At 42.9% G+C, this 20999-nt stretch overlaps 1 protein-coding gene across 1 annotated transcript; it reads right to left on the bottom strand.

The window, feature by feature from the left end:
- Positions 1 to 1268: 1268 nt before the first annotated feature.
- pdxdc1 (pyridoxal-dependent decarboxylase domain containing 1) lies at positions 1269 to 16094 on the bottom strand. The gene is made up of 25 exons (XM_080522337.1): positions 15965 to 16094; positions 14767 to 14843; positions 14539 to 14607; positions 14208 to 14288; positions 13876 to 14025; positions 13447 to 13636; positions 12308 to 12376; positions 12126 to 12204; positions 11640 to 11724; positions 11271 to 11319; positions 10883 to 10984; positions 10450 to 10575; positions 10156 to 10206; positions 9710 to 9754; positions 9100 to 9180; positions 7411 to 7471; positions 7033 to 7103; positions 6648 to 6753; positions 6249 to 6420; positions 6032 to 6150; positions 5816 to 5937; positions 5436 to 5528; positions 4785 to 4881; positions 4377 to 4475; positions 1269 to 3918 (listed from the first exon to the last, which is right to left on the bottom strand). Exons 2-25 carry the CDS (start codon positions 14841 to 14843, stop codon positions 3560 to 3562), a joined length of 2553 nt encoding a protein of 850 aa, XP_080378463.1. The 5' UTR covers positions 15965 to 16094; the 3' UTR covers positions 1269 to 3559.
- Between the last annotated feature and the right edge of the window lie 4905 nt (positions 16095 to 20999).

The raw sequence follows: 20999 nt of genomic DNA on the forward strand, positions 1-20999 counted from the left end.
TGGGACAGTGATCCTGTTTTTCCTCAGGCCGCTAAAGAAATTTGGCATGGCCTGTCAGATCCTCACCACCTTCTACAGATGCACCATCAAAAGCCTCGACCGCAAGGCTCTGAATCTGAAGAGGGTGGTGAAGACGGATTAGTCCATTACTGGGGGCGAGTTCCTGACCATTTATAACATCTACACCAGGCAGCCTGAGGAAGGCCCTGAAGATCACCAAAGTCCGCAGCCAGTCTGTTCTGCTCTGCTACCGTCTGGCAGTTTCTCCTCTTTTCCAGTTTTTCCTTAGGTGGCTTAAGAAAATGAACACTCACACTTACTCACCTCACCTGTCTATTGTGTTGTTATTATATTTGTATTCTTACATCCTGATTGAGAGGCAGCTTGCAAAGTAAGCATTTCATTGTAGGATGTATGGCCTGTATCCTGTGCACCAAAAACTTGACATGAAAAAGCATTGACATGACTTCTAATTGTTTGCCATGTTAGGGTGTGATTGATGTTGATGTGGAATCTTTGGCCCATGGGAAACTGTAATGGAAATGTAACCATACGGTCCTCAGGTGAGACAGGAAACCAACAAGATGGTACACAGTATTTACTCGTTAATAAGGTTTAATCAAAATAGTTTGCAAAGTATTGACTTGCTACACAACAGAAGTGTCATGAGAGCTGTCCTGGCAAGAAGCCCTGAATTCCGGCTCTCACCAACATCTTATACTCGACCAGATGCACAAGGTCAGCCGGCCCTCCTTCGAGGGTGGCGTGATTTACAAACAATGAGCTGGTGTGTACCTTATCTCTCTCAGTACTAGCAGATGGGCACCCTATCTTGTCAAGTGGCAGATTTAGCACATTCTGTACTGAGAAGTAAGGTAAGAAGTAATCAGAACACAATATCCAAACTTGCATTCATGTAGAACTCCAGAGTAGTTAGATCAGATAACATACTGTTAACCTCTTAGTCTATGACGTTAGTACAGGAACAAATCAACTTAGGATATACTGATTATACACAGGAATAACAGGAAGACACGTTAGAGCATTTTTAGCCATTACAGAAACAATAAAGCAAATTATCTCACAAGGCTAATTATATCAAAATTATCTATGACACAAAACTGATTCATTTCATGTTTTTATAAACTCCCTCTTTCCATTTCTTGAAATTAAAACTGGACAGTGTTTTATTTTATTTTATTTATTTATCTGTTTACAGCTTAAGAGGAACAGGCATTGAACCTCAATGAGTAGTACTTCATCCACCTTTGCCCTTAGAGCACTGTTAAAGCATTGAACTATTACATACAGTATTTGCACGTCAGAAAAAGGAAATGGTGTATGGTGTACAATTGTGTATCAAAAATAATGCTCCCAGTTCAACAACACTGTTGAATGTCAGTTATTTTCTCCTCTATGGATGAATCAAAATTGATTATTGCACCAGAATTACTGATTATAAAAGGAATTTGGAGCAGAATGAAACTCATTGTGTACATACTGTACCTACTTTACAGTATAATGTCCACAATATGAAAAGACAAAATCTCTTCAATAGAATATGGTGTTAACAATGACATGATAAGCCTTACAAGCATAACATGGATTTGCATCACATTTCAACAGATGGAAATATTAAAGTATATTTAAACAAAATCATCATAAGGGAATGAACTTCAGAAGATACAACAATTTAGGTTGCATTTTTTAAGTTAAGTGCACATCCTAAGTTAAGATATCAACAAAAAAGTATACTATACACTCATTCCTTTTATGCTTTGGATATAAAAACATCAATGGCACAGTGCAAAAGCAGTCGAGAGAGGCAAATTATACATTTCACTTGAAAATCATCAGACATCTCCAAACTCTGGAGCATTTAGGCTTCTCACAGATGTTATGACTAAAGCCTGTAGTTTTTCCTGAACAAATGACTGGACCAGGAAGAACTCTGGGCACTAGTTATAGCAACTTAGCAGAAGTATAACTGGTCAATAAGGATGTGGTGCCTATCATTTCAACACAAGAACAGTGTAAACAAACATGTTGTAAACTGCCTTGGTAGGCCTACTATAATGTGTTCTCTAGATAATGTTTCCCTTTATATTAATATTATGGTACGGAAGGAGCGTTGTTAGAGCTTAGAAAAAAAGTAAGTTGAAGTTAAATTAAAAATAAATTTCCATAAAGGCAGGACGGAAATGATAATTGAGTCATATCAAGTCAGCAATCATAATTCTTCATCAAAGTAGTTATTGCAACAAAAGTGATTGATTTGTTTTAACTCTTGATCACACAATAGAAATTAATTTATTTTGATTAAATTAAGACAAACACAATGCAAAATTAAATAAGGTAGTGTAGTAATAAAAGACAGAATGAGTGCAATAAAGCTGTTTTCATTTTCATTTACCGGTAGTTTCTTTCAACCCTGCAATCATGCTATCATCAATCGGAGAGCTATCGGTACTGTATCTCTCTCACAGTAAACACCTCAACATACAGTACAGTTATAGGAAATATATATTTTGACCAAAAAAACAAAAAAAACCGCCTCAAAATGCCTGTTAAGCATGTCTCTGCTTGTGGACATAAGTCCGCTTTAGCTCCATAAGTAGTATTACTGACAACAAAGTCATATCAAAATAAAAACAATATAGATTACTCAGGCCCCTATACTGTATGTGCAAATATTAGCAGGTTGATGTTTCTGTTTCTTTAACTGTGGAGGGATGTTTTGGGGTAGTGCACACACTGTAGTAGTGTTTAAAGGTCTTGAGCAGGTGACTGTTTATTGTTCTTATTATTCAAGTCATATCACAGTATTTATTTTTCCTATTACAATCCCCTCACTCAATAGAGTTGGATTCGGCTGATAATGACGGTGATTGAGTGGATACAAATATAAGGTTTGTGTACAGTATTTACAGTACATACAATCTAGAATTGTATTTCCAGTGTTAGTCGCATTATTTGCATATAAGATGCACTGCATATAAGATCACTCCTGGTCTACAGTATACAATAGTGACTGGAGGAGTGGAGGGAAGTATTCAGCTGACCTTTCACCTTTCACTTCCAGACCCATTTGTAGTTCCAACTAAACCAGTGTCACTCAATCCAGGCCCTACAGGATACACAGGTGTCAGAATTCTATTTCTACTTTATCACCAGACTGAGACATTCAGTAGCCTGAGAGGCAGGCTCTCTGACATTTGATTGCTGTCAACTCCAAAAACCAAGGCTGAAATTCCACTCTGAAATCTTAATCCCTTCCCTCTGCCCTTGACTTCTCACCCTCGCAGTTCAAGGAATAAGTGGAAAGATGAAAGAGATATGGCTATAGCACCACCTAGCCTTTTGGTAGGCTAAGTGAAGTCTCTGCCTTTTCTCTTTTCCCCCATCCAGTATCCATTTAATTCAGATATGAAAGTGGAGAGTTGTCAAAGAAAGAGGCAAGGGCGTAAGATTTCATAATGCAATGTAGCCCTACTCTCCAATAACCGCCAGGCTGGTACCCTTCAGAGCCTGTCCTGAGGAACCTTTAAACAGGGCTGTCCTATCTGCTAGTCTCATCTGCCACCTCTGCTTCCTGCTCCTCAGGCTGCATCTCCTCCTCTGTGCCCACCTCCACCTCCTCCTGTGTGGGCTCAGGGTCGGCCAGCTCTCGGGGTACCTCTGGTGGTGCCTCCAAGACATCAGGGGCTTCTGGGATCTCCTCCTCAGGTACCTCAGGGGCTTCTAGGACCCCCTCCTCAGGTACCTCAGGAGCTTCGAGGACCACCTGCTCCTGGGCTGGGAGAGGGGAAGTTGACGGAGTTGCACACCCCTCCCTTGAGAGCTCCTCCGGCTGTCCTATGGAACTTGTCTCGCTGTGGGAGTCAGAGCCCACCCCAGAGCGGCGGAATAACCTCTGACCTATGAGGACGACACAAGGAGGAGGGGGCGGAGTCAGAAGAGAATGGATCGGTTCACACACAAGTAGGTGGCCTCAGTTCATATCTCCTATAGCCTGCTAAAGTCTAAAGTCTGCTAAAGTGCCTAACGTGGCAGCATGTTAGAGGTCGAGCACTGGCCTTTACGTACCTATTTTACCTTTGTTCACAAGGATAGGCATATTGCTGCTATTAGAAATCATACCACATTTACTTGTTCTCATTTTCTGTGTGGCCAAAGGGGGCAGCAAAGTGCTAAACTACATGCTTCACCTCAAAATCCTGCAGAGGTAAAGCGTGTGTGCAGGTATTATTTCTTTCAAGTTTTTCAAGTAACAGAATAGTTATGGAAATCATTGAGATAAATACTGTGACAGAACACAACAGCTGTAAAAGGTATTGATGAAATAATCTGAATGTGTCAAATCTGTCAGGTCGTACCTGGCAGTCGTTTGGCAGACGATGTAGGGGTATCTGGAGGTGCCAGTCTGTCTGCTTGGGCCTTCATAGTGTAGGTGGGCTCTGTGGAGTCCAGGGAACCTATGGAAGACACAAGTTTCACACACACACACACACACACACAATACCACCAGCTTGTATAAGGACTTAATAAATAAACAATACTGACTTCCAGTTTGTCTAATGGTGGAGTAAGTTGCATTCCGTATTGCTTTATTACTACCAGAACTAAACAATACTGCACACTGAACTTTTAATGCATTCTCTCACTCACTCATGCACAGGCACTCATGCACACACACACACACACACACACACACACACACACACACACACACACACACACACACACACACACACACACACACGTGAATGTTCAGTGTGTAGTACCTGCAGCCAGGTTAAAGGTCCTGCCCTTCACAGAGCTCTGGAATGGAGAGAACCAGTTCAACACGGAGCCAACAATTGGAATCTGTCTCAACACACCCTGAGACAGAGAGAGAGAGAAAGAATAATAAGTCCATAACTGTTGCATGTATTACATTTGTTTATATACAAAATATATTCTCTCATGTGACACACACACACACACACACACACACACACTAAAAGCTTCTTCAGAACAGCCCTGAAGGCCGTTAACGTTTCCTACTCATTCAAGACTGCTATTCATGCTTGTATTGATAAATAGTTTGCTTGATTTAGCGTTTTATAGGCTGAATTACACACATTTTGTCAAAAAACCTCTTCATCCCCACTACCCCCCTGTATAGTTCCTTTACTGTAAATAATAATTAAAAATTATAATAATAATTTAAAAAGTAATTCTTCCATAGGCCCCTGGTCCTAGCATAGATTACTTTTTCTTATGATGACTGCTGTATACATGTAGATGATTCACTTACTTAGATAAATGTACTTGTTGTAAGTCGCTTTGGATAAAGGCGTCTGATAAATGTCTAAAATGTAAATGTAAATGTATACACAACACACTCACAACACACACACACAACACACACCACACACTACACACACACACACCTCCTCCATGAGCTTCTCCTCATTGGCTTTCTGGAGTTGCAGCTCTGCCTCCTGGATGCCTTTCCGTACCACCTCTGTCATATTCTCTAACAACTATGGGAGATATGAATACATGGGGATGGATAGAAGCGTAACACTGAGTAACACATTTCCATTGCAAATAAATAGCTTGTAACAATTTAGAAATCAAATCCATCGACAGGTTAAGATGATGTTACTTTCTGATCTGAAGACATACGCTACATCACTGAAATGTATATCTTCGAGAGGTACCGTGATATCTTCCAGAAATACCATATAAACAGCAAGTCATTGGAACAATCAATTCAGTTGGTACCTCTAATGAGTTGAGGGACCAACACATTAGCGTGAGAAGGTACCTTGCCACTCTCCTCGATGTCCCTCCCCAGGGCAGCTATCGTATCCACCAGCTCTGACACGTCAAGGTCCTCTGTTGCCATGCCAACAAATATGCAGTCTTTCTCTGGACCAAACTCCGGGCCTGAGGATGAGGAGAGAAAGGTTTTCCAGTAAGTTACTGTTGCTAAAATGTACTGAATTTCCAACGATCCTCTGATCTGTGGACAGGTACTAACCAGTGGAGAAGCTGAGGTCTGCGTCCAGATCCCGTAGTTTTTTCAGCAGATCGCTGTTGATCTTCTCAACCTCCTGCTGCCTCTTACTGTCATCCATCCCCTCACTCCTTGGTTCATACCTGGGTGTACAATACGTTTTAAATTGGAAAAAATCATCATCATTAATTGTCTATCAAAAATAAACAACAAAGCTTTTCTTTTCAAATTCTGTCCTCACCTCACGGCCCCCAGCCCTGGCCAGCTCAGGTCCTCTATGTAGATGAGGGAGGAGTGGTGGTACACCTCCTCTCTGAAGTCCTGTCGGAGACGCAGTGTACAGCTCAGCACAGGTACCAGCTCAGCCAACCTCTCCACCAGGACATCCACATCCCCGCACTGGGTACCCAGGGCTAGAGGTCAGAGGCAGGAATACAACATTTAGTCCACTCCATACGGTCTATCTCTACCTATTATGCACATGTTTCAATCTTTAAAGTATTTATAATCATATCATAGAATATCCAATGATCAAATAGAATACTTCCAGAGCTTTCTGTCATTTCTGGGCTTACTTCCCTTACTTTGCAGGTGAGTGAGTCTCTTACCTGAGTTTTACCTGTGAGTGTGTGCGTCTTACCTGCGGCAGTCATGAGAGGGGTGAATCGGACACAGGTGCCCTCGTCCTCGAGCTCCACCACATCTACGCCACTAGCAGGCACCAGCTGGGCCAGCCGCTCGCCGAGCTACAGACAGAGAGCAGTCGATAAGTTAATCAATCAACTAATCAATGCGTTGTTGTTTGCTGTAGGGGTGGGCATCGACGATCGATAATTGATCGATAAGGATCTTGGTCGATCACAAAATAAAACATTTGGTCGATCACAACAACATTTTTTTTTTTTTTTTTTTGTGATCGACCAAATGTTTTATTTTGTGATCGACCAAGATCCTTATCGATCAATTATCGATCGTCGATGCCCACCCCTAGTTTGCTGTTTGCTGTTTGAGGCAGGCATACGCACCCATCTGTTGAGGGCATCTTGCACCTCTCTCTCCCCTGTGAAGTAGCCCTCCACAGAACCCCCACTGGATGCTGGGTAGAGAGAGACAGAAGGATTGCGATGGTGTGAAAAATTATCCAAAGTCTAATGTAGGTTTTTCCTCTCCATTTAGAATGACATACTGTAGCATAACAAATGAGTGACTCATCACCATGCCCCCCACCCCCCAAAAACAACAACACCTGAATACTCTTAATGCATTACTAAATACAAAAGGTTTTTGTAATATTAATATATCCGGATAAAGTCTCGACTGTAAGACTAAAAACTAAAAAGGACAACGGTATGCATGTAATACAATGGGGGGAGGTTTCTAGGGAGGAATAACCACACACTAACCTGCACTGGTCTCCTGGGAGAACCGGAACACCACCACAGGTGAGTTGAGCTCGTCCTCCACCTGCAGCACAGTAGTAGAGATAGGTTAGAAGAGCCACCTAGGGACAGAGGAGACACAGGCCCTGTCCACAAACAACCCCTAGCCCCTACATCCTTGACACACTTGTGTAAATCTGAAAGGATTTGATAGGTATAAGCAAGGTGGACGAATATTCCACCTTTATCTAAGAGAGCAAGGTGGAACTACTTATGTCATGTTTTATCTATCTGAACCATTCAGATCTTCACAGGTGTAGAAGGCGGTGTCGGGCCCTTGGCCCTAGGCTTGATTCTGGACAGAGCAATAAACACACGAGGCCTCACATGGGTCAGAATAGGTTATCTTTGACTTCTGAACTTTGAACTTCTGTCTTTAACATGCAAACAGATGTGCCGTGTTGCTATCAGGTGGAGGAGTGGTGAGTGTGGGAGAACAGGCCAGGTCGGAGAAGCTGTGTGATGTAATGCCATGGAGATGCCTGCGGTTTGTGGTTGTGACAATACAGCCCAGTCAAACAGGCCTGCTATCCTGCTGCTAGACTGAGGTCATGCATCTCAATACTACAGTGGGGCCCAATTCCAAATTGAGCCCTTAGCCCTATCCTTAGGCAGTTATAGGTCTTAGAGGTATTAGATTAGTATTGCCAATAAGGTAGTAGATTGCAAGCTTGATTGCAAGATTGCAAGGAAGCTTGCTGGTGGGCTGGGATGGAGGTTCTGCCATTTTGCTTATGCCAATCCAATCCTCTCAGATCTACAGTACCGTATAGAAATGCCATGGGGTTAATTTTGAATTGGACATATTAAAATCCTTTTACCACCAAGTGTTTGATATGATAGGATTCAGACGAATACACGGATATCATGCAACCAAGTTACTGTAAATGTTTGTACGACATTTGATGCCCTTGAGTTCCATGCACAATGGACATTTCTGTGTTCTCCGTGGACCTTTTCCACATCACGGTAACTCTTAACTCTTATCTCGTAACTCACGGTTAACCCGTTATCCCCTACCCTACTAATCTTCTCCAATGTGTCCGAAATGGCGGATCTCGATCCACAGCCAATTCCTGTGGCTCCAATAAGTGGAATTCCACATTCCATTAATGGTTCACGGCTAAAGAATGAGTTGTGTCTATGGACATTCATAGGGACTAAGGTGGGTTAGTCAGAAGAACAAACGCAACATTTAAAAAACATAATGTTCTACTCCATTTGACACTAGGCACGGTAAGTGTGTATGTTTTTTTTTTGGGTGAACAGTTGGATCTCTAAAACAGGAATTCCTAAAAACACAGTGAGGTCCATCGTTGATGACGCCTGGGACAAAGTTCAACCTGGAGGTCATCAGGCTCTGTGAAGTGAAGTGGGGGTGGGGTATTGGTTGGGGTGGGGTGGGGTGGGGTATCGGTTGGGGCAGGTGACATGCCCTAAAACATGCCTGTGGTGTTGAACATTCTAAAGAACCAGTCGGTCAGCCAGCCAGTCATCCAGCCAATGGGGGGCCCTCGATTTGAGTCACGTCTCAAATACAGTGCCTCTCAGCGCATGGGGGTGAACAAACATGGTCAGGGACAGAGTGATAGAGATAAAGAGAGAGTAGGGAGGAGGAGGAGAGGAAGCAGGCAGAGGGTTGGTCCCACCTACAATAGAGAGTATGAGAGAGCCCAGAACGTCCCGCAGAGAGCCCCCGGAGATGGGGGGGATCCGAGAGTTAGACACCACGCCCTGTAACCAAGGCAACCCACAACTCACTAATTACAGCCACACACGACATCCACCGGAGACTCACGACAACAGAGGTACGCAAAGCCGTCTCTCAAGTTCCCCAGTTCGTTCGTTTTTGTAATACTAACTGCCTGGTTCAAAACAGGTCTATGGCTGCAATTGAATCATGCTGAGTCATACACCTGGGTAATAGACTGTTTCAAACGCTACGTTCGCAGAGACAGACTGGCACCCAGACTGCTGTAGAGGAAGGGCAAGGAGATGAGTTTGAGTACCGCCACACCACAACACTGTTACAATTATCTGCACGTTGCTCCCTCACTGGTTTGGGTTAGCACAGTTGCTCAGCAGCTCAACTGATCTCTATGTCACATATACGTGCAGTTCATATGAAGCTGAATCACTTTCACAGTATTCCAAATGATTTAGAGATCAGTGAATCTTTGCAGCATCTGCCCTGAGCCAATGCCAGTGGACAAACCCTTTACATGTTGTGGCAGAGATATTGGGGACTCAGTGGGCTCTTTACCATGGTCAAAGCCTCAAGTAGAGACATCTCTGTGGCAAGAACATCCTAAAACAGAGATGGCTTCATCTTTACAGGCATCACTTACTGTACATGTATATGTATGTAGTATTCATGACTTTATGTACAGTATTATGTGTATGCAATTTTCATATTGACACTTTCTATGACCTAACGGTATATCATATTTTTGTGTGTGTACAGTGTATCTACAGCATATCAACTTCCACAAAAATAATGATGAGCATTCATAACAGCTTGTTATGATTCCTTATACTGTAACCGTCTGAATGAAATGAATCATAATTTCATTTCAGATAGTGGCAAGATAAAATATCTGCCATTTAGCTGACGCTTTTATCCAAAGCGACTTACATTGCAGTGAGTGCATACATTTTCAGTATATATGGTCCCAGCGGGAATCGAACCCACAACCTAAGATGACCTACCGATGTCTTTATGGAGGCAAGTGTCTTCAGTTTCTCCAGAAGCTGTTGGCTCTATAGACAGAGAGAGTGGAGGAGATAGGGCAGTTTAGCCAATGAGAACTATGAGTATCTAGTCAATATGTCATAGAAGGAAATTACATAGACCAAACACAGTTGGCTAGTCAAAAAGAGATTTCATGATCAGTGTTCGGTGATCCGAGTTATTAATACCCTTCTGTTTTCTGTTTATAGGGTGGATTGTGTGTTTCGATGGTGGATTGTCTATTTCTATGGTGGATTGTGTGCTGTACTCACAAGCTCTGCTGCGTGTCGTATCCTCTCCACTATCCCATCATGCCCTAGGTACTGCAGGGAGAGCCAGAGGGGCAGGGCACGCAGCTTCTCCACCGGCTGACTGGAGGTCAACCCTGCAGCCAGAGACTAACAGAGAGAAAAAGAAGACAAAGAGTTAGTCAGAGAGAGAGAGAGAGAGAAAGAGAGAGAGAAAGAGAGAGAGAAAGAGAGAGAGAGAGATTAATCACTCAGCAAGAGACTGACAATAATTGGAAAGACCAGAGAGAGAGACATAAGAGAGAGAGAGAGACACCAGAGAGTGATCAGAGCTGAGAGAGAGAATGAGAGACCAGATCAGGTCAGTCACACAAGAGACTTAAGAGAGAGGAAGAGAGGAGGCAGACATCTCCTGACAGAGGGACGGGGAGAGCGCAGGGAGCAGAGAGGCACTGACCAGGGCTGGGTCCTCGTGTCTGTAGAGGGTGACAGCAGGCACGGCGGGCAGCCCCAGCCACGGCCCCAGAGTCAAGGTCATACTATCACTCCTGGTGGCCGCCTGGAAGGAAGGAAACACATAGTTGATAGGTCACAGGTCATAATGTTAAAGTACAATATCTACGTGTTTCCTGGTGAGCACAGCGGAAGCCACAATAGACATATAATAGAAATATATGTGACAACAGCTGGTGAAAACGGGAACAAGTCAGCAACCAATCAAAATGTTCAGACTTTCATTCTGAAAAAATGGAAATAAATGTCATCGTTGTTGAAAATCAATGACACACTTGATAGTCCTTCAATTCATTGCAATGCAATGGATTCGGTGAGTGTCCTGTACGTACCATTACTGCGGATGACACATGACCCAGAGCCAGGGTTGCCAAGTTGACCCTGAGAGAAACAAAGCAGTTATAAAGCATTTTATAAACCCCTCAAAGAAGGCTTGGTCAGTAAGATAGTACATGCTAACAACAGAGTAGTCTCTGAATATCTGTTGAGTACTTTTCACTTTTTAAGATATAAACGGATAAAGGACAACTGAACATAGTAAAAAGGGATAGTTCACCCCAAAATCAATATTTGTCAAATGTTTTGATACAGTGGGATCTATGCAATATACGATATCGAGGTACGAAAACAACTGATAACATTTGGGGTGAAGTATCCCTTTAAGGACCTGGACAGAATGTTAGTCACTGTACATCACCCACCCCTCAACATGGAGCCACATGCCGTACTGGTCACACAACTCCTTCAGACGGCCCAGCTTGTCTGTGTGACCGGCACCAGGGGTTCCTGGGAAAGAAGCATTAAAGTCTTATTAGTCAATCAAGAAGAGCCTTAGTAGTCAGCCAGTTCAGATAATATGTGACAGCATCTGGTGAAACTGGGAACAAGTCGCCAACCTACAGACCGTTCAGACTTTTATTCTGAAAAATGTAAATACATTTCATACGAAAACATTGCAATCAACGGATTACCTACCTACCTACCTAGTTAGTATAGAGTAGTGGGGATTACTCATCGAATCCATTGCATTGGCTTGACTAGCGAGTGTCATTCATTTTCAACAACGCATGAAATGTATTTACATTTTCCCGAATAAAAGTGAGAGCATTTTGATTGGTTGGCGACTTGTTCCCGGTTTCACCAGCTGCTGTCACATATATATGAATCCAATAGGACTCTTCACCGACCTGCGTTGGCAATCAACAGCAATGGAAGCTTCCCAGTCTCTACGTCCTCTTTGATGAGCTTGTCAAGAAGAGCAACATCCTGCCGTAGGATAACACAGATGAGTTAATGAATGAATGAATGATCGGATCAGGTGTTCAGTGAGCGAAAAACTCCCTTGAAAAACAGGGTTTGATTTTCCTACTATTTGGTGCTGAGATCCAAACATGGTGTTGCAGGGGACGGTGCAGAGGCTGGACAGAGGCAGACCGAGCTGAGGAGAGAGAAAGACCCTATTACATACACACTTCCCATTCCCGTAATGACAACATAAAAAGGTGTGTGCTTAGTGATCCTGTGTGTGTATAACCATTAGTTGAGGTCAAACATGTATGTGTACAGCATTCTCAGAGTGGCGCTACAGCACGCTGTGAACTTGACAACACCATTATGTAAACATTTCAAGGCAAATGAAACGATATCTTTTGTAATGATAGAGTTACTATCTTTGATCATCAACGACATCATTGTTAAAAACTAAACCAAAGTGAACGTGTTATGATGTTCCTCAGTGAATTCAGCATTTTAGCTGTATTTCTGGCACATTTTGACATGAATAAACGCGAGTAGGGTTTTGGTAATTGTAATGGGTAAAAATGCTCTAACGTGTCTTCCTGTTATTCCTGTGTATAATCAGTATATCCTAAGTTGATTTGTTCCTGTACTAACGTCATAGACTAAAAGGTTAACAGTATGTTATCTGACCTAACTGCTCTGGAGTTCTACATGAAGGCAAGTTTGGACATTGTGTTCGCAATTTACCACCTTACTTCTCAGTACAGAATGTGCTCATTCTGCCGGGTAGGCCGGGTTAAATCTGCCACTTGACAAGATAGTGTGCCCATCTGCTAGTACTGAGAGAGATAAGGTACACACCAGCTCATTGTCTGTAAATCACGCCACCCTCGAAGGAGGGCCGGCTGACCTTGTGCATCGGGTCGAGTATAAGATGTTGGTGAGAGACGGAATTCAGGGCTTCTTGCCAGGACAGCTCTCATGACACTTCTGTTGTGTACTGTTGTTTAGCAAGTCAATACTTTGCAAACTATTTTGATTAAACCTTATTAACGAGTAAATACTGTGTACCATCTTGTTGGCAATTCAGCAATTCAGCGCTACTCAGTTCAGAAATCCTGGGGAAAGTATTAATAAATTGTAAATGCAGTGCACAGTGCAAACACAACCGTGTGTATGTGTAACCACGTGGGTCTGTGACCCAGTGTGTGAGTGCCTGTGTACTGTCAGACAACCTACACTACAGGTACTGTCTGCTCATACACACACCTGGCTGCAGAGGTGCTGGCCCAGCCCTGGCCTGCAGGTGGCGCTCTGGTAGATGACAGGCTGTCTGGAGGTGAGCACGGTGTAGCCCTCCATGGCGTAGTCTTCATAACGGGTGTTAATGACCAGACGACACACCTTCAGGAGCCCTTCCCGGTCATCCTCGTGGTAGTACACCGAGCCGTTCTCATACCTGGACCCCAGTCATGAGGAAGTAACAATCATACTGTGTGAGGAGCCATGTTGATTCAATGTTGATTGTTAGTCCTTGGCAATGTTCCACAGACAAGCGGTGAGAGTGTTTACCAATTCACCGAGTTTCAGAGGTATGGTAATGTTGACAGGTACCGGTACACATACAAAGGTACGCACACAAGGGTGCACACAAGGGTACACACATGGGCGCACACACACACACACACACACACACACCTGAAGAGTCTGCAGAGCCAGAGTGTAGTGTCAGACAGTATGCGTGTGGTCAGCTTCCTGAGTCTCTCTTTGTCCAGCACAGAGATGAAGGCCGCCAGGCTGTGTCCTAGCAACGCCATGTGACCCTGCTCCCCGACGTTTTGCATCCTGCTGAGTGAGCCATACAGGAAGTGAGGTCACAATAAAAAGGGCCTTTAAACAGTACTGAAGAGAAAAAAAAGTCCATGAAGAAGAGTAAACATTGTCCTGTGTCATCCTAGGACACCAGGAAGTACGAATAGGAACCGGGAGTTAATATGTAATGTATTCAGTTTCCAGGATTTAAGACTTACCGGTGACCTGGTTTGTCTTCCTCCTCCTCTTCGTGCATGAGATTCTGGACCAACTGGAGTATGCTGGCAACATCCTGGCCCCTGGACACACATATTTGGTATTAGTAAATAAGTATTTGGCAACAACTTCAGGCTAATTAGTGGGGCATCTAGTTCATAAAACAGGGTCAATATGTGTGTGAGAGAGAGGGAGGAAGAAGGGGAAAGAGACCAGGGTGAGAGAGAGAGAGAGATCAGAAAGAGAGAACAGAGATAGAGAGAGAGAGAGAGAAAGAAAGAGAGAGGTGTAAGAGAAGTAGGTTCTCCCTGTGGTATATTCAGTTTCACTCACTCTCCTTGTAAGGGTCCAGGAATACTAGTCCTGCTGAAGCGCCGCCTCTCTGTGCCCTCCTCTGAGTCTCTGGAGAAGAAACAACACAAAAAACAGAGCCAAGTCAGATGATCTGTTTCATCCGATTATGTAAGAGAGTTTGTGTGTGTAGAATAGGCATATCAATCAAAGTGTGCCAATATTGCCTTTAACTAACCAACAGACCAAAGCATGGGCCTATAACCTCACCTTCGACCATCCCCTAGAATCTTCATGGCCTCGTTCAGATTCTTGCCCATTTCAGCGAGTGTGGGGTCAACCATCATCTATGGACAGAGGTCAGGGGTTAAAGAGAGAAGACAAAAACACCAAACCAGCTGGATCTCTTATTCCCTGGCTGAGGTGCAGCAGGGAGTGGGAGTGCCAGACATACTCACTGTCCCCCCCCGTCCCCGTCCCCACACAGACACACACACACACAGTCACACAGTCACACACACACACACACACACACACACACACACACACACACACAGACACACACACACACGACAGAGGTATTAGTCAATCTGATTGTTTTATATTACTCAAATATTGACCATGGCAATACAAGCCAACTCTCTACTTCATCACAATTGGTGGCCAAGCAAGTGAAAATGGAGACAATTGAAACTTCTATCCATTCACAGCTAGAGCCCTAGGGCCCACCTTTCTTTCTGAATGGATAAAGGGTGTGGTGTAGATTCCTGTAATTTGAATTGTATTTAACTGGTTCTTCAAACCGGACTTTCAACCTACAACCCAGCACAACATTTGCTCAATAGTGATAGCATCCTGCTTGGTCAAGTCTATGATTAAATAATTGAGCATTACATAATGATGTAATACTTTGGAGAAGTCAAAAGATTTTAGATTTGACTGGTTCTATTTTCCATTTTTTTGACAATTATCATATTTATATTAGAAATGAAATGAATTGGAATTTAAAGATTTTGTCAGTGGCATTATTGCATGTGACTGATCTAAGCCGGATGCCAAGTCAACCTGTTCCAGTTGCTAATATAAGGAGCTCACTTTGCCTTGAAAGTCACAGCTCAGATTTCAATATTGGCAAAGAGGATACTGACTTGCTACCATTGCTTGCTAACAAGCTAAATCGGCACCATCGTCATCATCATCATCATATAACATTATCAATCAAGTCATTTTCGTGGTGGCACTCTCTCATCCCTGTGTGTGACAACACAGGGCGGGATACAGTCACTATCAAAAGGTCCAACGTTATTTTATTGTGTTTGTTATCAAGGAAACAAGGTCGAATTCCGCGTCATCCTAGCAATGACAACCGAGCCTTGGCAGCTGACTTCTCGCAGTCTTTAGCATTTGGTAGCCAGATAGCCTGACGTTACCTTGGAGAGCAGGGCACTCAAATGACAGCTTGTCTTACCTTGTGATGCAGTGGCTCCGTGCGGTGTCGAATCTTGAGGCAGGGGTACGCCGCCTATCCCCTCTCTGCTTGGCCTCAGCTAATGGAAAGGGAATATAGATTTGACGAGCTAACCGAGTTTTGTTATGTGATCTATTTGCTTCGCAGAACTGTCAGTTTACTTCCTGGACTTGCGCTCCGTATTCCACGCTGGCAACGCTGACGTATCGCTACGCATGGCCCCCACTGTCTGGTAGTGGGAAGAACAGGCGCGTTCTTAATGCTCCTCATTACAATGTTTTATTTGTTTGCCATGCAATCAACTTGTCAATCAATTGTTGGAATGTGGTATTTCTTGACCTAGGCACATAACTGTGTCAAGCCAAGGTTCACAATGCAATGTTAGGATAAATTGACTTTTAACTTAATAATGTTTATACAACATATGTTTCACAACATTTTATAATGCAGCAGATGTCTGCATAATGAGCCACCGAGTCAAGAACATTCACCATCCTCGGTTCTTGAGAGTGAAAATGCGGCCAGAGATGATACCAATTCCAAAAGTTGTTTATAAATGGCTGTGTTCGTAAATACGCTCTGGAAATCTGATCAGCACTAATGGAATGCCTCTTGTCCAATCAAATTATTTGGTCCCTTTTTGACGTTGAACCCAGTGTGCGCCCCGGCGAGATTCTCTCTGTCACACTGCATGCATATTCTCGAATATTCAGACTGCACCAGCGCACCAGCACTGCGTAACACTATGGGCAAATTATGTCCTACGTATTGTTGGAAAAAATAATGATCCCATTCCCACATATTTTCACATTCAAGAATTCGACTGAAATGTATTTCACACCTCTGTGTGAAATGTCTTTGATGATTACACATCGGGTTAATATCAACTCTGATGACCATTCACATTCAAATGTGATTCATTTATCTATTTTGATATTGCCATTTCATCATCAGACCTTCCTTATTATTTCACCTGCTCCCATTTCAGTAGTGCCTTGGTCAGAATGGGAAAGGAATTCATTGCTGTTGCTGTTATTCACCAATATTTTGGAACTCTCCAAATGAGCACATCTTACATCATTGGACTTCTGGTAGGTCAGCGGGAGTTTGTACTGCTTGTAGCCCAGAACCCACTAACAAATCAAAATCAAATCAAATTTTATTTGTATAGCGCATTTCTTACAAGATGCAACTCGATGCGCTTCACATACTGACAGTGCCGCAAGCAGGCAAAAGTAAAAACCTGTACACTATGTAGCCAGGAAAATTCCCTTGCAGCCCTCTACACATAGAGCGACTACTAACCAGTTTGCCTACCAGCACCCAGCGGTGGACCCCCACACCCCCCCTCGGGGAGCCCCCGGCGCCCCACACACCCAGCCCGCCCCACCACCAGCACACCCGGCCCAGCCAAGCAAGCACAGACCATAAAGGCCTCGCACAAGGACGGCCAAGCAGGTGCCCCGGCGGCGGACATAGACAGCCCTGCTGGCCTGATGGATGACCATGACAAAGACGATATTGTGAAACATGCTGAACACCTTAATTCCATGCTTCCTGGTGTATTGTTCCTGTTTGCCACATCCTGCCAATCCAAAGAGGGCCATAATAAAATGAGGCGAATGATGGTTGCTGTTGAGGAGCGCTTATCTGAGGGGAGGCTATGGAGGCTCTCAAAGGAAGACACAAATGAAAGAGTGCTGCTTCATATCTGCTCAAACACAAAAAAGCCCACTTGCTAGTGGATGGACATTGAAGATCCCAGTAAATCTTCCAAACCTGCAAATTGGAGTTACAGACCCCAGTTGACAGCATACTGGCCTGTTGTGACTTGCTCCATGGATATCAACATGATGTTCCCTTTGAAAGAGAAGACTGCCCACGGTCTGCGGAAGTGGGCAGATACAATTCAAGGCAGTGTTTGTCTCATCAATGACGAACAACTACCAGATGAGACCGATTTGAACCCTCCTACTACGAGAGAAATGTCAAAGGCAAGCACGGTAATGGTCCGTGTTGAAGTCATGATTCCTACGACAGGCCAGTTGGAGGAGAAACACTCTACTGTGTCCGTGCAGGACTGCAGTAGAAACAACTCTACTGTATCAGTGCAGGACTGCAGTAGCATCCTGTCACTGACCTGGAATCTGCAGTCCAGAGCTTACATGGAACCAGGAAGGGCCACTGCCAAAACCACCATCACACATATCAAGAGAGACATCCTCAGGAGTGACTACACAGCAGGGCCAAAAACCTGTTTGATGATCTGATGATTGATGAAAACCTAGTGAGTGCCCTCATGGGTTCCCAGCCCCTTGCTCAGCGAGTGTTTATCCAAGTGCCAAGTGACTACATCCTGCCATCAGAAACGGAGGCTGCTGTCCAGGAGAGGGTCAGTAAGTGGGTGGGATTTTTCCATCCCTGACGGTAAACTCCAAGTCACCCAGGAACTGGTCCAGGGCCGTCTACAGTGGCACCAAGATTCAGAGGCCGGTATGGACGACATATGGCTGCCGGTCTCACAAGCTTCAGCAGAGGCGTAGACTCAACATGAGTATGAGAGTGTCCGCTGGAGTCGCCCTGGTTGCCTACCTCCTCTACATGCTACCTCTACATGCTCAGTGAGAAGTTCGGAGAGCAAATTCAAGCTGTTGTTCCAGGATTGGTACCCTCAGTGATAAAATCACTGGATTCCTATAAATTAAAGGGATCGGACAATGAAAATAAATGTTATGTCACTGTATTATTGTGTTCCTACTGTTAGGAATAGGTAGGTTAGACGGGTACAAGGCACAGTTTAGATAGCATACTGTCAAATGTCACACTCCAGACCTGTGGTGGGCAGAGCAGCCTGGACGAAATGTTTAAGATGTCAGTGTGATCCCTGGCTAGTTGGTTTTATAACACTATTGGATTCTGCTACAACTGTGTCCTATTGTGTTTTGGGTGAGGAGAGCTTGCAAGTCAGAATGTCATTGTACTGTCATAAACATGTATCTCCTATAGCCCAGTACATACAGTAATATGACAATACATCTTTGAAACTTGATTTATCAGGCATATCTGCCTACAGTTTATCATACAGCAGCATTGTCCTACTTTACAGTTCTCAATCAAATATATTAGAGGTAAGTGTACAGTTTCAAAGAAAGATGACTTGAAAATGCCTTTATTTGAAGCAATGTCAGGATTACAGTAATATCTGAAACTATAAGAATATGTACATCTTATTGACACATACATATTATGCAGATATATACAGACATGGTCATAGAGATTTGCATCACCTTTACATTAGGGTCCTGATCAGACAAGATGGTGTCATCATGTGCATTCAGAGTCTACCACATTCGCCAGGTTAGATAAACATAGACATTTCCTGGAAAAATAAAAGTGCAATGAGTAACCATCCCAGTTCACAGTATATGTTTCACTACCGTTCCATATAATTCCTTTCAAATGCATGATAGATTATTATTATGTAAATTTAAAAAGCTGAGGATTGATCATAAAAAGAAAGCAGATGATTGATCATACAGTTCCATAAACATTATGTAGTGATCCTTCATGGGTTTGTTGAGTATACTATGACCACTGCCAGGAGGGTAAGTCCTATTGGCGCTGTTTGGTACAGAGAGTTGCTGCTGGTCTGATCCTGGACAGAACCAACAACCAGACAATGTGCAACAACCATACAATATGCAATAATATAACAGCCCTAAAAATAGCAAGTGATACAAAAAGAACACAACTGAATCAAGAAATGTGCATTCTATGATGAAGCTTGAGCATTCTCTTGCATTGTTTACACCTGGCTACAGTCTGTCTGCATGGTCCTTTCATAATGTTCTTGATATTCATTGATCTGATCAGAGATATGGAGGAGTCTTTGACATGTGTATCTGTTAGATCAATGTTGTGGCTAAACAGCATTGTTTAGGCTAGGTTAGATTAAGTAATTTTTTAGGTTAAGTTAGGGTAAAGTTAGCAGAGGATAGCAGCTATATTTAGCACACATATTTTTATATGTGTACGTAGATTATGTAGATAATGTAAATATAATTACACTACCGATCAAAAGTTTTAGAATACCCCCGTTCTTCCCGTTTTATTGGAATTCAAGCAGTTCAAGTCCAGTGAATGGTCTGAAATGGAACAAAGGTAAGCAGTACATTTGCCAGAGGTTAAAGAATCAGTTTATGTTACCAAAAACTGAAACATTATGTAAATGTCAATGTTACTGTAGATAAGCACATACATTATATAGGAAATTGGTGCCCCTAGATGTGGGTGTAAATACAGAACAGAGGTCTGATACACTGCAAGAGAGTGGCAGAACATTAGCAATGACAGACCTTTTGTCATTTAGCAAATTACAAGTTATAAAGGAACACTTTGTCATTGCAGGGTGATAATAGCGGTATATAAATTGCAGATGAATGTCAATGAACTGAATTGACATCAATCTTTGAAATTAGTTTAGCAGATCTGGGTGAGAACTATTTACTAAGTTAAAGCTATTTGGATCAAAGCTATTTTAATCTAATGTCTTAAACTATAACATGCACTAGTCATGCTAGGGATATGTTTCATATATGGATATGCTGGTTCACAAGGCACCCTACCAATGCACATTCAGTCATCCAACTAGCCTTGCATGAGAATATCATCGTAACATTCTGTTTAAGAAGCAAGCATTCACAAGCATAGCACCAATATATTATGTAAAATATGACATTGGTTTATTATGTAGGTCTCTCTCAACCTCATTATCTATTTGTAAAAAAAAAACTTCCTCCTATTTTCCCCTTTACCCTTAATCAACAATAATTAAAAATGATGTCCTGATTCAAATTGTCAAAGAGCTCATAGTGATCAAATGTTTGGCATATAGTGCCAGCAAAGATTTTAAAGTTTAGAAAAGGTTTTGTTTAATCAAACAAACATGTTAGTAAACATGCTGCGCTGAAGTGCACAAACCTAATAAATCCATCACAAGTTAGAAAAACAGATAGAGCCTTTGAATATTCATGAT

Source organism: Nansenia antarctica, assembly GCF_963989245.1.
Source record: "Nansenia antarctica genome assembly, chromosome: 2".
NCBI lineage: Eukaryota > Metazoa > Chordata > Actinopteri > Argentiniformes > Microstomatidae > Nansenia > Nansenia antarctica.